The sequence below is a fragment of the Molothrus aeneus genome, chromosome 3, assembly GCF_037042795.1.
Source record: "Molothrus aeneus isolate 106 chromosome 3, BPBGC_Maene_1.0, whole genome shotgun sequence".
Taxonomy (NCBI): domain Eukaryota; kingdom Metazoa; phylum Chordata; class Aves; order Passeriformes; family Icteridae; genus Molothrus; species Molothrus aeneus.
In genome coordinates, this window is record NC_089648.1 from 106,891,596 (window position 1) to 106,905,484 (window position 13,889).

A 13,889-nucleotide genomic window follows, 5' to 3' on the forward strand; every position below is an offset into this window, starting at 1 on the left:
AGGCACAGCCTCATCACCACTCAGCTGAGGTCAAACATCAGCTAAACAAAGAGAAGCTGCAAATTAAAGGAGAATCTGCAAGGGCCAGGATTCACATGATAAATTGGTCGCTGTGGAAATGGTGAAGAAACCATATGGCTTCCTGTGTCATGCCACGATTTCAGGGCTCTAGGCTCACCCCCATGGCCTGATCCCCTCCTCCTGTTTGCCTTGTACAGACTCAGATAGTCTTTAAAATGAAGGAAAACCAGCCTATTTTGCCAATTTTGACGTGCAGAAAAAATCCAGTGAGGGTGTGTGTCCACATGACTGATGGAAATCAAACGTCTGAAGTGCAGATTATTTTAATTATAGTCAGAAAAGCATGTAAGGTGCAAGTTTCAGCCAGATAGTTTCCATTCTGAGCTTTAATTTTGTAGTAATAAAAATACTTGAGTGCCTCTGTCTAGCTGAAAGAATAACAAGTTGTCTGGCTTGTTATGTCAGCTGGGACACTAAGTAACAATATACACAAGGAGAAATTACAACATATCTGTGCAAAATAAGGCATCACCAGCTCTCACTCGTGCACTCTCTCCGCGTGTCTTTCACTGTAAGGAGCCACCAAAAGGACAGGTTTAGTGAACAGTGCTATTGATTGTTTTTCCCCCCACTACAGCCTGATTTTCTTTGAAAAAGAACCAAACTTCTAGAGGTTTCTAAGAAGTGCTTGTGAACTTGCAAAACACACTTGACAAAAGTCTAGCAAGCAATCCTTCCAATTCCAACAGATGCAAGCAAACCACATTGCAAATTGGCTTTACCCTTTCCAACATGTTATACTCAGTTATGGTGAGAGCTCAGGGTACAATGAGTATTAGTAGCTAGATTTGTTTCCACAACACATCCATTCTATTATTGACCTAGATTAGTGAAATGATGCAAGGATTAAGGCTTTGAACATCTTCAGTGGAAAGTGCCATTTTAAAATTGGACACATTTTGGCAGCTTTAATTGCAGTCAAGATCCTCCAACCCTAACATGGTGTTTGACTGCCTGCCTTTCTACCCTAAGTGGTTTTTATACATATAAACTCCATATAATGCTAATTATTTTGTACATATAAAAACCTGACATCCACCAAACTCCTCATGTAGCTGTCTGCATAGCTGGTTTGTATTGCTTTCTGTTCTTCAATCTATAGTTCAAAGAAACTGGTGTTTCATTTCACAGTTAAAAAAACTTACTTACTTGAATTGTAGAGACATGAAAGGCAAGGGAAGGAGAGAAAACATCTCTCCCATTTTAAACTCATCTTCCACAAGCTAATTTGACAGTGTAATGTGAAAGTACAGAAATCTGAAATCTAGTTCTGAATGTCTTTTTACCGCTCTCTCAAGAGATATTACTCAGGTTTAGTGTGACATTTCAAAATGTCACCATGCCTATCTCAAAACCAGATATTTTAACACAGAATAGATACCTACCTGCTTTAATTCAGAACCCAATCTGTATGTGATATTCTAAGAACCTCTTCTAAGAAGTTCCTACTTATTAAGTAAATACTCATCATACAATGACAAAGATCCTTATTAGCTGGAAATAAAGACAGACTCAAACTTTCTTTTATTTTTTAATAAAGTTTAAATAGTTAAAGTAAGAGTAAAGAGTATGTTTTAAAGCCAAGCTATTTCTTTGTTCCATGCTAGGCCTTAAAGTCAGATTTACTGGCAAATACGGGCCATAAGAAGAGCTGTATACTTAAAATGCTGGTGTAGAATATATTAAAATAGCCAGTGACTCACTCCAGATTACCTTAAAACAAAGGAAACACAATCTCTACAGTTTTTGAAAGGTATTGCCTCTTATCCTGATTAATGGAAAAATTATCCCTACAAAAGATTTTTTTTTAAATATGAAGACTCTACAAAATATTTGCTTTATCCATTGGCAGGACTTTGAAAATCTCCAAAATATTTAGATATGTGTGCCTAAGTAAGTTTATAAATGCCAATCCAACACTGTAACAAAAGTTCCAAACAGAACTGGAAATTAGAATAACTTAACCAAATCATCCCACCATAAGAATATTATATTTCTATTCTGCATAAACACAGACCAGCATGGTTTGTTTTGTTTTAAAAATTCTTCATGTCCTGCAGAATACAGCATAGATTTGTTTCATTAGTACCTTTACCCTTCCATTTCCTTAATGCTATTTTCCTCATTAACATTTAAAACAATATCTAATCTGTCTACAGATTTTTTCTGCCCTGAGGGCTCTTCTTAGCCTCAACCCTATCCTCACCCATGGAGATCCTTCCCCTCTTGCTTCAGAAAGAGGTTTTTGTTCATTTGGCTGATTTTCATTTTCTTCTTTTTCAGATACAGGTAAGTATCCTGCCATAAAGGGAGCATGGGAACGAATGGGAACAGCACTGGGAATTACTGGGACATTTACAAGCCAAACTGTGAGTAGGAGCTTTGACAGCCACTATTTTTGAAAGAAAAATATCATGCTTTCTTTATATTGGATAATATTTGACAGACTGGATAATATGTCTACTATAAACATAGTTTTGTGCCACAAACAGCCACAAACTGCAGACAAAGCAATAGAGCACAGAGTTTGATGAATTTAGTGCAACAGAAAAAAAAAGTTGGTAGAGTTTGAGTAGCATCTGCAATGGTAATGAACATTTAGAAACCAAAATGATCCAATAACCTAAAAATACATCTGCTACACTAAGAAAAAAAATCTGTGCAATGAGATTAGAAGCTTCCAAATTGTGGACTGATTGCACAGGGATCACAGATGTAAGAAAGTATTAGCTTGGAAAGCCTCAGCTTTCCAAAATTCAAAATCATTAAAAAGCAATCTGTTCATCATTCTACGATTTAACTGTTTCCTAGTCTATGGGAATAAACAGCAGGATACAATCCTGTTTGCAACATCCATGTAGCTTTTTTTTTTAAAAAAAAACTTGTTAAAGTAAATTAAGAAAATATATTCTTAAAGAAAAAAAAACTAGATGAGCACAAAGAAATGCCATGATGAATCCTGAGACAAATTATCCTACATCGTTGCTAGTCTATGAAAACTGGTTTGAATAATAAACACACTGGAGTATTCAGTGACAGCATACAAATCAAGAGTATTTGTAATTATTAAGTTGTGCATGTTTTTAACTGACAAAACATGCTCAGGGCTTACTTTAAAATCTCTCACTGCTTGTTATCAAAGTTAAAAGATCATTTGCATACCAATACATATACTGTAAACATGAACTTCTCATTAAGGAAAGATGGATTTACAGTAATTTGATCTTTTACAAAAAGCTATTGGTAACCAAATCTCTCAGTGTCTAACTTTCTAGAAAATTAAACCAATGTTTCCACCCTCAAAGCTGAAACACTACCTCTTTAGGAAACAGCCCTGTTTATTTGTTAATCAGAAATACAATCAAGTGGCATATTTCCATTTGCTCTTCGGCTGACAGTTTCAGCTTCATTATATTTTACAAGAAAACAGCAGACTTGCAGAAGTCCTGTAAATTCTTTCATATCGCAACTGATTTAATTACAGCAGTGAACAAACGCAGCAGTGATGCAAAATAAGATCAGCCCAATTGCCCTTATCTGATGATAGGATCTCTCTTCCTGTTTGGCTTACAGCAGTGAGGACTTCTTGTTTTGTTTCGGCTTTTTGTGGGTTTCTTTTTTTCTGGTCAGGCTGCCTCTGTCAGGACTGACAGAAGCAAGAAGTTGACATGCCCTTAGAATTCCAGCTTGAGAATGATCCTCATAGGAATACAGCTGAGTTTCAATCAGTAGGTCGGGGAATGATACTAATGTGGAGAAAATTATCTGGATAGCTCATATGTTCGCTTAGCCACTGAATGGGTGTTTCCAGCATTGGCTCAATTCCATGAATCATCACTTGAGTCTTCTGCTCTCCATCTAATTCAAAGAAAAAGAGAAACCACTAGTATACCATTCAAAGTTCACAGGAAGATTAAACATTTACTCATACTTAATTTACGGTAGATTTAATTGGTGTTACCGAGTTCAACATTTAACAGAATGAAAAATAGGAAATATCAGTGTGGAGAAAGCTGAGATTTGTATCATCTAAAACAGAAACTCTGAGTTAAAATTAATTCCAAGACAAAACCGGAATTAAGTAAAACTTAATGAAAGTGCCACTTTTCTTTACTAGTTGCAAGAGGGGCTTTTTTTAATCCTCCAGTGATCCCAGCTTGTTGTCAACCCAGGTAAGGCAAATCCATCTCACCCAGCTGTAAGGCATATGAATTTTACACAGATCATGCTCAAAATGTTGAGCTTCCTAAAACATACTGGTAAGTTGTATTCTTAATACTGTGATCTCCTGAAAGAGCTGGACTATGTGTAATATAATACATGCATTATTCCTGAAGTGATCTTGTTTTGCTAAGAATCATTTACATAAATCACTAGCAATATTTCAGAGTTACTCCAAAGGCAGAGTTGGCACCAGCTTTTTCTCACTTAGTTTCATCTCTTGGAAAAGCAAAGTTAGCAAATTATTCCCAGTACAACAAGAGTATTTTCAATTCTTTTTATTTATACTTGTCCCGGACGATGCAAGTACTTTGATCCTTTGATTCAAATGATGGGAACCAGCTAAAGCAACTGACATAACAGTCATGACATGAACTAAAACAACAAAAAATGAAAATTTATTTGAGAGACAAGGGATGAAAAGAGCATATGAAATATGCTCCAAATAATGGTTAGCAGGGAGAAAAGTAGGCAGTGACCTTTCACTCATTTTATTCTATATTATGGCATTCTCACATGGACCTACCACAGTGAACTCCCCATTCAGTACTCAAAAGTATTACTGCATGCACTAATTGGCATTTGATGTCCCACTCCAGTGTCTTTATAACAGAACAAACCACCATCCTGGCCAAGAGCTGCATGGAAGAGAACAGAATCTAGAAGTGTAGGTACCATTACTGGTTCTTGCATTCAGTGGCCCCAGTTGTAGTGTAATTTCTATTTTATAACACAGGTGAAATCACATTTGTTTGGTAGCCAAAATGATTTGACAGCTGCCTGAAGAAGTCTGTAGTATAATCAGCTATCTATGCCCACACAGCTGGTAAAAAAATCATCCTAAACATGTAGTTGCCTTTTTGCTAGTAATAATTCTTCCTGCAAGAGCAGACAGTTATGTTTGCTTAAAATAAAGCATTATACTTTTGTTTCTTGTTACCTACATATGGTATATTTTGTACAAAGTCTTGATTCTCTAAATGGCATAATACACACATTATCACACTAAATTAAGCATAAACACTTGCTGGTTTCTGGTTTTATTGGAGACAAGTCTGAAGAACAAAGCACATAATTTAAAAACGAACTTCTGGTATTTCTAGCCAAAACAGGTATTTATTGGGCTGAAACACTCTGAGTCAGATTGTCAAAAGAATTAACTCCCAAAGAAAAGCTCTCAGAAACCCAGTTGTGGTGGTGCCTTCATCCGTTTACACCACCAGTTTTCCTTCTTCTTGGAAGTTAGGGAACATCTAAATATTTTTAAGTAACCTCCAAATATTTGTATTTAACACTTAAAAATTAAAACCTACCGACGGTATTCCTTAAGTTGGTGTGAGCTGACGACTTCTTTTCATGTTTCATAGTATTATTTAATTTCCAGAAACAACTAATTTACATAAAACCAGATGACAGAATGCACCTGACTCTTTTTAGCCCAAACTTTCAAAAAATAAGAATTAAAAGCTTTAGAACCCCAGTATAATTTTCTTGCCATTGAAGGAAAGGCTTATAAATTATAAACATTTTCTTTGGCTCTTCCATTACTGTGCAACATACATATGTGTGTGCATGTGCCTACTCTTGCTTGAAAATGAAGTGCAGGTAATCTTGATGTTCCTTGCTCCTTACCCAGCTTTGTCCCTTTCTCATACAAGTCTTTTATTCTGTTCCTTGGCAAACTGAGAAAGCCTCAGAGGTCAATGAAGAATTTACCAGTTTAATTAAAATCTAAATCTCTGCATTAGCATTGTTTGTGCTTTAGTATTATCTCTGACAAAGCATCACTTCTCCTTAATTCCTTTTCCCCTTGAGGCTTGACTGAAGAGATCTTATCTCCCAATTCTGTATTTACTGCAGCCTTCTTTCACAAAATCTATTGTTTTTACTTCAACATTCTTCTCTCCTTTTGTTACTAGGAACCACAACTCTCACTTAAGGCACATTTACCCAAACTTTCCTCAACTTTCATGTTTTCCATCACACATCCAATTATAAATCAGGGTGTCTCTCATACAGACTTCTTCTCTACCTTTTGCAGCAAAAAGTTGCAAACAGCAAATACACTAAAACAATTACTGAAAAATATTCTTATATTCTCAAGGGCTGTCTAATTATTATCCATTTCCACTGCGATCTGAGTCCTGAACGATTTGCTAGCTATCATGAAAACTTCATCCATCTGTTTTAGAGATACAATAGATTAAGAGATTTACAAAATATTTTTTCCATGATTTTAGATGCAGCTTGACACACGAACCTGATGTCCTCTTCTTCCCCAACCCACATTCTATGATCACAAGAAGCCTTTTTAAAGTGACGAAATGCTGCTATGAAGTGTACAAGTTGCTAAACACAACATATATTTAAATTAGTGGTATAAAATGTAAATGACCTAATTACAAAGTAATGCCACTCCACATCATTGGATAATGATGAAAATTAGGGTAAATAACTCTATTCATCTGCAGTGCACAGGGTCCAGACCTGATGATATTATTACTGTCAATACCCATTCTACAATATTCAGTAATGTAGTGAAAAAATAAACAGGATTTCATCAAAACCACTAATTCAAATTTTCCAGTAACCTCCCCAACTTTTTTTGTCCTTTTAAAATCCTATCAGAACTGAGTTACATGTTACTTATCACATGACCTAAGATTTCTTTTTTTTGCTTTGCTGCAAATTACTTTTGGGAGTAAGATGAAGCAGAAATACAAGAAAAATAAAAGCATAGCAATCTATGTTTTATAAGTTTTCATAGTGCTACTTAAAATCAGAGTGCTTCTATTTATTGAAGTGATGCTCAAGTAACATACACTGTTTTGGCACTTGCAAAAAACAAAACAACCAAAAAACCCTGAAAACTAATTAAGTCATCTATCAGAGTGGTTGTCCCAAGATGAAATCATTTTTTACCACTTTCCTTGTAGAGCTGTATCAATGGAGAAGGTACCATAGCCCCCTCAAGTTACCAGAGGCAAGCTGTAAGCACAGATGGTAACACTTTTTGGTAAAACTGAACAATATTCCATCTCCAGAAGGCAGATAAAAATGCTTATATGTTATGTACTAAGACATTTTTTCACCTGACTTAGCTTAGACCCAAACTCAAGGCTGCAACACTTAAAGTGTTGACCAGACTCAGGCTAATTAATCATACCATGTAAAGTCAGAAGGGTTTTCCAGCTCTGTACAGAAAAGGGAGAGAAACAAGAACCTCTGAAGTGAAGGGCTTAGGAAGAGATCTGCTCCTCTGTCACCAACAAGGTGCTCCTTGCTCCTGATGAGGAAACCACTACAAGAACACATTGCAGAGGACTCTCTTTGCAGATAGGCATCTGCTGGGAGGAAGCAAGAGAGAGTGGCCTGTTGCATCTCAAGTGAGTCCTTGAGAGAGTGGCTCAAAGCCCTCCCCAACCTGAGGCAGCTTGAGCCCACTCTCTCTTCTTTAAGGGAATGCTCTAACTACAACATTCACTGTTGCTAATCCCAGCTTCCTTTAAAACCCCTCGATATCCAGGAATCAGCGAGACACAGCGGAAGAACAAACAAGAAAATCTGTAGCCTTCAGAGAAGGTGGGAAGATGTGCCATGTCATGGTATCACACAGTAAGTTTTTCTCTTTCCTTCAGCTATATAAGTTGCTGCTTGCAAACTCATCTACTCAGTAATAGGAAAACTAGCTCATTCAGCATCAATTCAGATGGTTGCACATGAGCACTGATGCGTCTCAATAAATTTTTCTACTGAGTTACATTATTATTTGAAAGAAAGAACTGAAGATGGGCATAAAAGATTGGTTTAGTTTTGAGACAGATTCAATTGCCTGAGAACCTAATAGTGAGAAGGCACTGCCTGCCACAGGTATTTACTTCAGCCAGTTTTTATCCAGATTAGCACCTCAATGCTCCCCAGTGCTGCAATGACATACTCCCTTTCACCTACACAAGACAGCTCCTCTAGCCAGACTACATCTGTGATGTACCACTTAAAATTCTTTAGTGGGATGAAATACCTCCCTTCTGATTTGTGGCCTCAAGCAATCACCTGTCAGGGCAATTTAGTAGGCTTAAATCCATTAACAGATAGACAATACAAGATATTCAGATTCAGGCTTTTGCTAAAGTGCCCCTGGAGTACTCAATTAGAATCCTCAGTATGCAAGTTCTCTGCATAGCAAGTCCTAGAATCTGCCTGTAGTCAGGGACAGCACCACTTATAAAATGGGCTTTACAACCCATTGGCCAAAGGCAACCAAAGGCAAATAGAACCTGGTACTTCAAATTAGGGGCAAACAATGCATTTCTTGTATGGTACTAGGCCACAGGACTATAGACAAGGACACTAAAATGTATAAGGAGTAAACACAACCAACTTGCATGCAGTAGCAGCATTTTAATAGTGCAACATAACTGGATGCCAGCTTTTCCAGCTGTGAAGTGGGCCATACACATTTGGTTGCTTATCTTCAGAATATATCATGTGCTCTGGAGATGATACTATAGGTATTCCTGACAATTGGCTATGCCATATTGTAGGAAAACTGATCTTGGAACAGCATTATAAGGAGCAGAATTTTCTTTTTGTGACTGTGATGTGGCTGCTTTCCTCTCTATTTTTTCTGCTCCTCAGATTATCTGGCAGGAGTACAGTGTGTGCTCAGCACCTGGTGCCTCAGACATCTCTGAATCTGAAGAGACACACCAACAACTTCACTGGAAAGATTTTATCTACCTCTGAAGGATGTCATAGGAAATTACTTAGAGAAACATAGCTTTCAGTAATGTGCCTGGTGGGAGTAATGTAGTGTGCAACCACTAAGTTTGCTACTGAATGATTTTGCTGACCCAGTTTTGAAAGCCAGAAGCCAAAGCTGGGCAAGGCCATATTTCTGGTAAGCAAAAGTGAAAATTTCCTTCTTGGAAGCCAGGTCTCTGGTCTAGCACCAAGGATCACACAGGCAACTGTACACTTATTTACAAAAGATTATTCTATATTAGTAAGCAAATTCAAAGACTATTCTAATTTGTAACCACATGTGGTAGGAAAGCACTGGACAGTGGCTGAAGTTCTTCTTTCCCTCTCTGGGCACGTCAGGTTGGAAATTCTAGGACCTAGAGAGACAAGACAGCCCCTGACAAGCCTCAGAGTCTAAAGAAATTCTCCACCAGTGACTTCAGCACTGGTAGCAGAAAAGAAACACCAATATTTGATAAACGTACTTCTCTTTTTGTACTTTTAAATAGGTAGCATCTCTAAAAACCCTAAAACCTTAATAAAGTCAGCAATGGTTTAATTTGTTAGCCCTGAAACTTGACAAAGAGCACCTACCTAGATTAATAGTAACCTGTCCAAACAGTTCCAATGTCCAATATTAAAATTGACAAAGACAGGATCCCATTTACAACAAAACAAGCTTCACAATTATTTTCATTGTGTGTGCTACAAAAAATCCATGTGTTCATAAAATGCAAAAAAAAAAAAAAATAGGCAAAGGAGCATTTATGAACATTTTCACATCACTTCTGCAGAACTTACTATAGGCAGATACCATATATTTTTTAATTCATGGCAAAATATTTCTTTGCTCAATGAGCAACCAGAGCTTCAGAATGAATTAAACCCATGTATAAATTAAAGATTCACGCTTTACTTTTCTTTAAAAAACATATTAGAAACTAACATATATTATTACAGGCTTTTCCATTAATAAACTCCAATCTAACTGGAGCATCTCCAATCAGTTTATGGCATGTGTATGTGTAACAGTGACCAAGGTGCAGAAATACAGTGAAGTGTTCTGATTCCACAGTGATGACAACCTCAACATAAAGGGATCAAATAGAAAAATAAATTTGTATACAAAAAAATTGTACTTAATCAGCTGAGTACTAACAAGAGCTCAATACCTATGTAATTTCATGGGAAGTGCATAAAAAGTTGATTTTGGTGAAATCTCATGGCCAAATGATATTCTGCTCTTCAAATGAACCCAGCACAGGTACTTCAGACAGCAAACATTCTCTTTACTAAAACAAGTATTTCCTACTAAAGAAACTATAGCTTCAAGGTCTAAGTTTACTACATGTTCAATTGAGCAGGGTATTTTTAGTTAGAATTTAGAATTTTTTAACTAGGAATAAAGTCTTATGAGCTTTCAGAAGCTTCACACTAGCCTATTTTAGCCAGCATATCCCAGGATATCCTTACTTTTCTGTGAATTCCATCTTGTGCAACACAACCCTGCTTGCCACAGCAGTAGGCTCTATTGCTAGAAGTGACTCATTTTCCATAGCAATCTTAACATGCCTTTAACCTCACTTCAACCACACAAAGTACCAAAATCCTTATTCTCTTCCTCTCCCCAAAGCTGGAATGATGATCAGTTTCAGGAGACACACAGATGGATCATGTCAGCAGATATGCTGTTCAGTATCCTCTGACCAAGAGCAAGAACACACAAAGAGTTCTGCAAAGCCAACTCTACAATAGCCTAGCCACAACAAAAGGTTCCTCTGACCTCAAAAATTTTAGATGCTGATATGTGACATGAAAGCACAGGACTGACTTTTCCTTCCTGCCTACATACCTCACCAGCACTGGGGAAAGCCACTGAAGCTGACTTCAGGTGAAGAACTCACCCACAGAAATACAAGGTCAGTGCATTATTCTGTACAAATTTATTTCTCAAAATGATTCTGTGTCTGAAATAAGAATTGTTCCAAACACAAGATGTGGTTTGGAGAATAAGAATGACAGTTCCTGGATAGACTCAACTGCCTGACATGAATATAAATAAACCATGACATAGATTTAGTTAACTGTCAGCAACAAGACAATATCACTCATTTTAACCATTTAGTAGTAACATGAGTTCAATTGCTCAAACTGAAGGTCATTGTTTTCCTAAATGTCTGTTTCCAGTTTGGGGTATGGTAAATAAAAGCTACAACTTTGTATTTTGTTTTAAAATCCCTTAATATTAATTTTTAATACTTCACTGAACAACCTACAGATAACAGAACAAGAGTGTTCAACCTATCTTTTCTAACTAATTAAGTTGATTTTTTAAAATTCTTCTCCAAAATAAAAAGCTAGAAACATCAGTCTCCTGATCCTGAAGTGTTTTGTCACTCATATTGTCTCAATTTAACCCTTAAGTGCTGTCCTGTCATCTTACCAGAGCCCCTCATAGGAAGTACTTGTCCAAAATGCTATGATAGAACTAGACCTGTATCAACTTCAGTGAACTCTATTCTTGCAGAGTACCTGACTACAAAAGCTCACCTCCAGGCAAGATACAAATATGGACTGATATAAAATCCATATCCACTAATTTAGCTTTAATTATTGCTCTACTTCTTTACATGGTTTTGACACAGGCCAGTTGGCTGGGATCTTTGTGATCTTTGTGGTATAAACATCTTAACTTGAATTTAGACATCTGTGACTTAATGGTCAGGACAAAACTTTCTTTGTCACAGTTCTTATATGATTACCTTCCTTGGATTATCCCAGGCACCATCCTGCCTTCTCTATCTTCCAAACAGAAGTTCAATATTATCATATGCAATATTACCATCATCTACATTAAATATCACTGAATACTGAGATGAAATCAAGTATTTGGCATCACTCTATTCATCATTTTCTTTTCCATGCAACTCTTCTCTCGTTATTTCCTGTCATCTTTTACCTCAAATCTATCCTCAGGTTAGACAGCCACACTTTTGAAACATAGCAAAAAAACAGATTAAAGTAATCACCACAAGTAAAAGTTTATGATGCTTTGAAGCAGCAGATGAAAACCTGGCTTACACTTCTAATCTCACAGGAGCCAGGAAGCATGTAAATGAACTAAAAAACCTTTTTTCTAGTGCACTCAAAAAGTTTTTAGAGAAGGTGAATTTGGTCTGAAACAGCATTAAGCAGACTAAACCTGAGCAGACTATTTTTAACAATTTCCCAAAACAGTTAACACTGACATTGACACCATGCAAGACAAGGAAACTTTTCCTTTTGTACAAGAGTTCATGCAACTCAATGGAAAAGCAGATGGAGGGTGGAAATGGATAAGCTTTACTTAACTAAAATTTATTGCTGTTGTTTTAAATTATTTTATTCTTCTATATTTCATAGAAGTTTTTAAAATAGGGTTCTTGGAATAAGTCCCAAACTAATTTATGACAGAACTTTAAAATACTTTTCTTAAAAATCTGACATCTTATAGAAGACCTTACAAGGCCAAAGATGCTTCCCATCAAACATCTAGCTTCAGGCAGAATAAAAAAAAATTAAGACTAAACTCCCAGGGAATATTCTTATAACCCTTCTTCCTTAGCATCAGTGTCTTAGCCTCATCTTTGAACTAGCAATAAACCTGTAGTAGTTTACAAAAGCCTGGGGTTAGCAGCTGAGGCTTATAAAACAATTTTCTACAATGCATTAAGTTTGGCCATTCACATGTGAACAAAGTGAGAAAGTTCAGTGTAAATCATGCTGCTGTTCCATGTAACAAGCAAGCACAAAGCACACAACACATTTAGATACATGAGGAACAGGCAGGGTGTGCATTAAAAGATAAACACTTGAATGTGTGACAAATTGAGGCCAACTTGTCCATGATATATTTTCCATTGTTGAAGGAGAGCTAAATCACTTTTAAGAGTTGTGTAGCTTTTTTGGACAGCAGTCATCTTGACTTACCAGAAGTTAACCCTTTTATGCACTATGCCCTTAATTAGATTTGAGGTTGCCCTTCCTTCCAAACAGTATAAAACTGACCTTCAGAAATTGGGGCTCGCTCTCTATGCAGCTAGGGAGCTAAACATGATCAATATGGTTCTTGGAGAAAAAAAAACAAACAAAAATCACATTTGATAAAGATTTATCTCTACAAAGTTTGGTCTAGAGCAAATCAATTTGCTGTAAAAGACCTTGTTACTAGTAGTTTGTGAGAATTTTTATAATGTCATTGTTTTCAAAATGCTATTATGCCAAACAAATAACAAATTCTCTATGCAATCATATTATATATCCTCTAAGCATATGCACATTCATACACTTTTAAAGGTCTTTAATGGCATTCTTGAACTTTCCACCTCAAGTTTACTTCATTTTCAAGTTACTCTAATTCACATCATGCCTGCAAATATTCTGTGATCCTAATGGCCGTCCATCTTTTATAAAGACCTTTTCAGCTAATCAAACCTATTCCTAGCAGAGCACAGAAGGATTACTGTTTCTGAAAAATCACTCTCAATACAGAAGAGACCAGCACGTTCACTTGTTTTCCAGCCATAGTGCTAATTGCTAGTTTATCTGCCCAGTTTAATACATCAAATTCAAAAGTGGACATTGGGACATAATCACTGGTTAAAACCATTTGGCTGAAGAGTGATAAGTGACACATACAGATTCAAGGCTTAATGGCTGTTTTCATGTTTTGTGCCTTCCCCTACTTAACTAGAGAAAAATAAACTGGTTTTTCCTTTTTAAAAATGCTACTTCCAAGATTATTATTTACGTTATTTAACAAAGTAAACAACTTCACAAGCAAACTACATGTGAAAATTGAGATG

At 36.4% G+C, this 13,889-nt stretch overlaps 1 protein-coding gene across 1 annotated transcript in view; it reads right to left on the reverse strand.

Annotated features, from left to right (window-relative positions):
• Window positions 1-328: 328 nt before the first annotated feature.
• ATG5 (autophagy related 5) overlaps window positions 329-13,889 on the reverse strand; it is a 74,992-nt gene continuing 61,431 nt past the window's right edge. Inside the window, exon 8 of the mRNA XM_066547549.1 lies at window positions 329-3,939. Coding sequence (XP_066403646.1) covers window positions 3,803-3,939 — 137 coding nt within the window. The 3' untranslated portion in view covers window positions 329-3,802. The remainder of the gene's footprint in view (window positions 3,940-13,889) is intronic.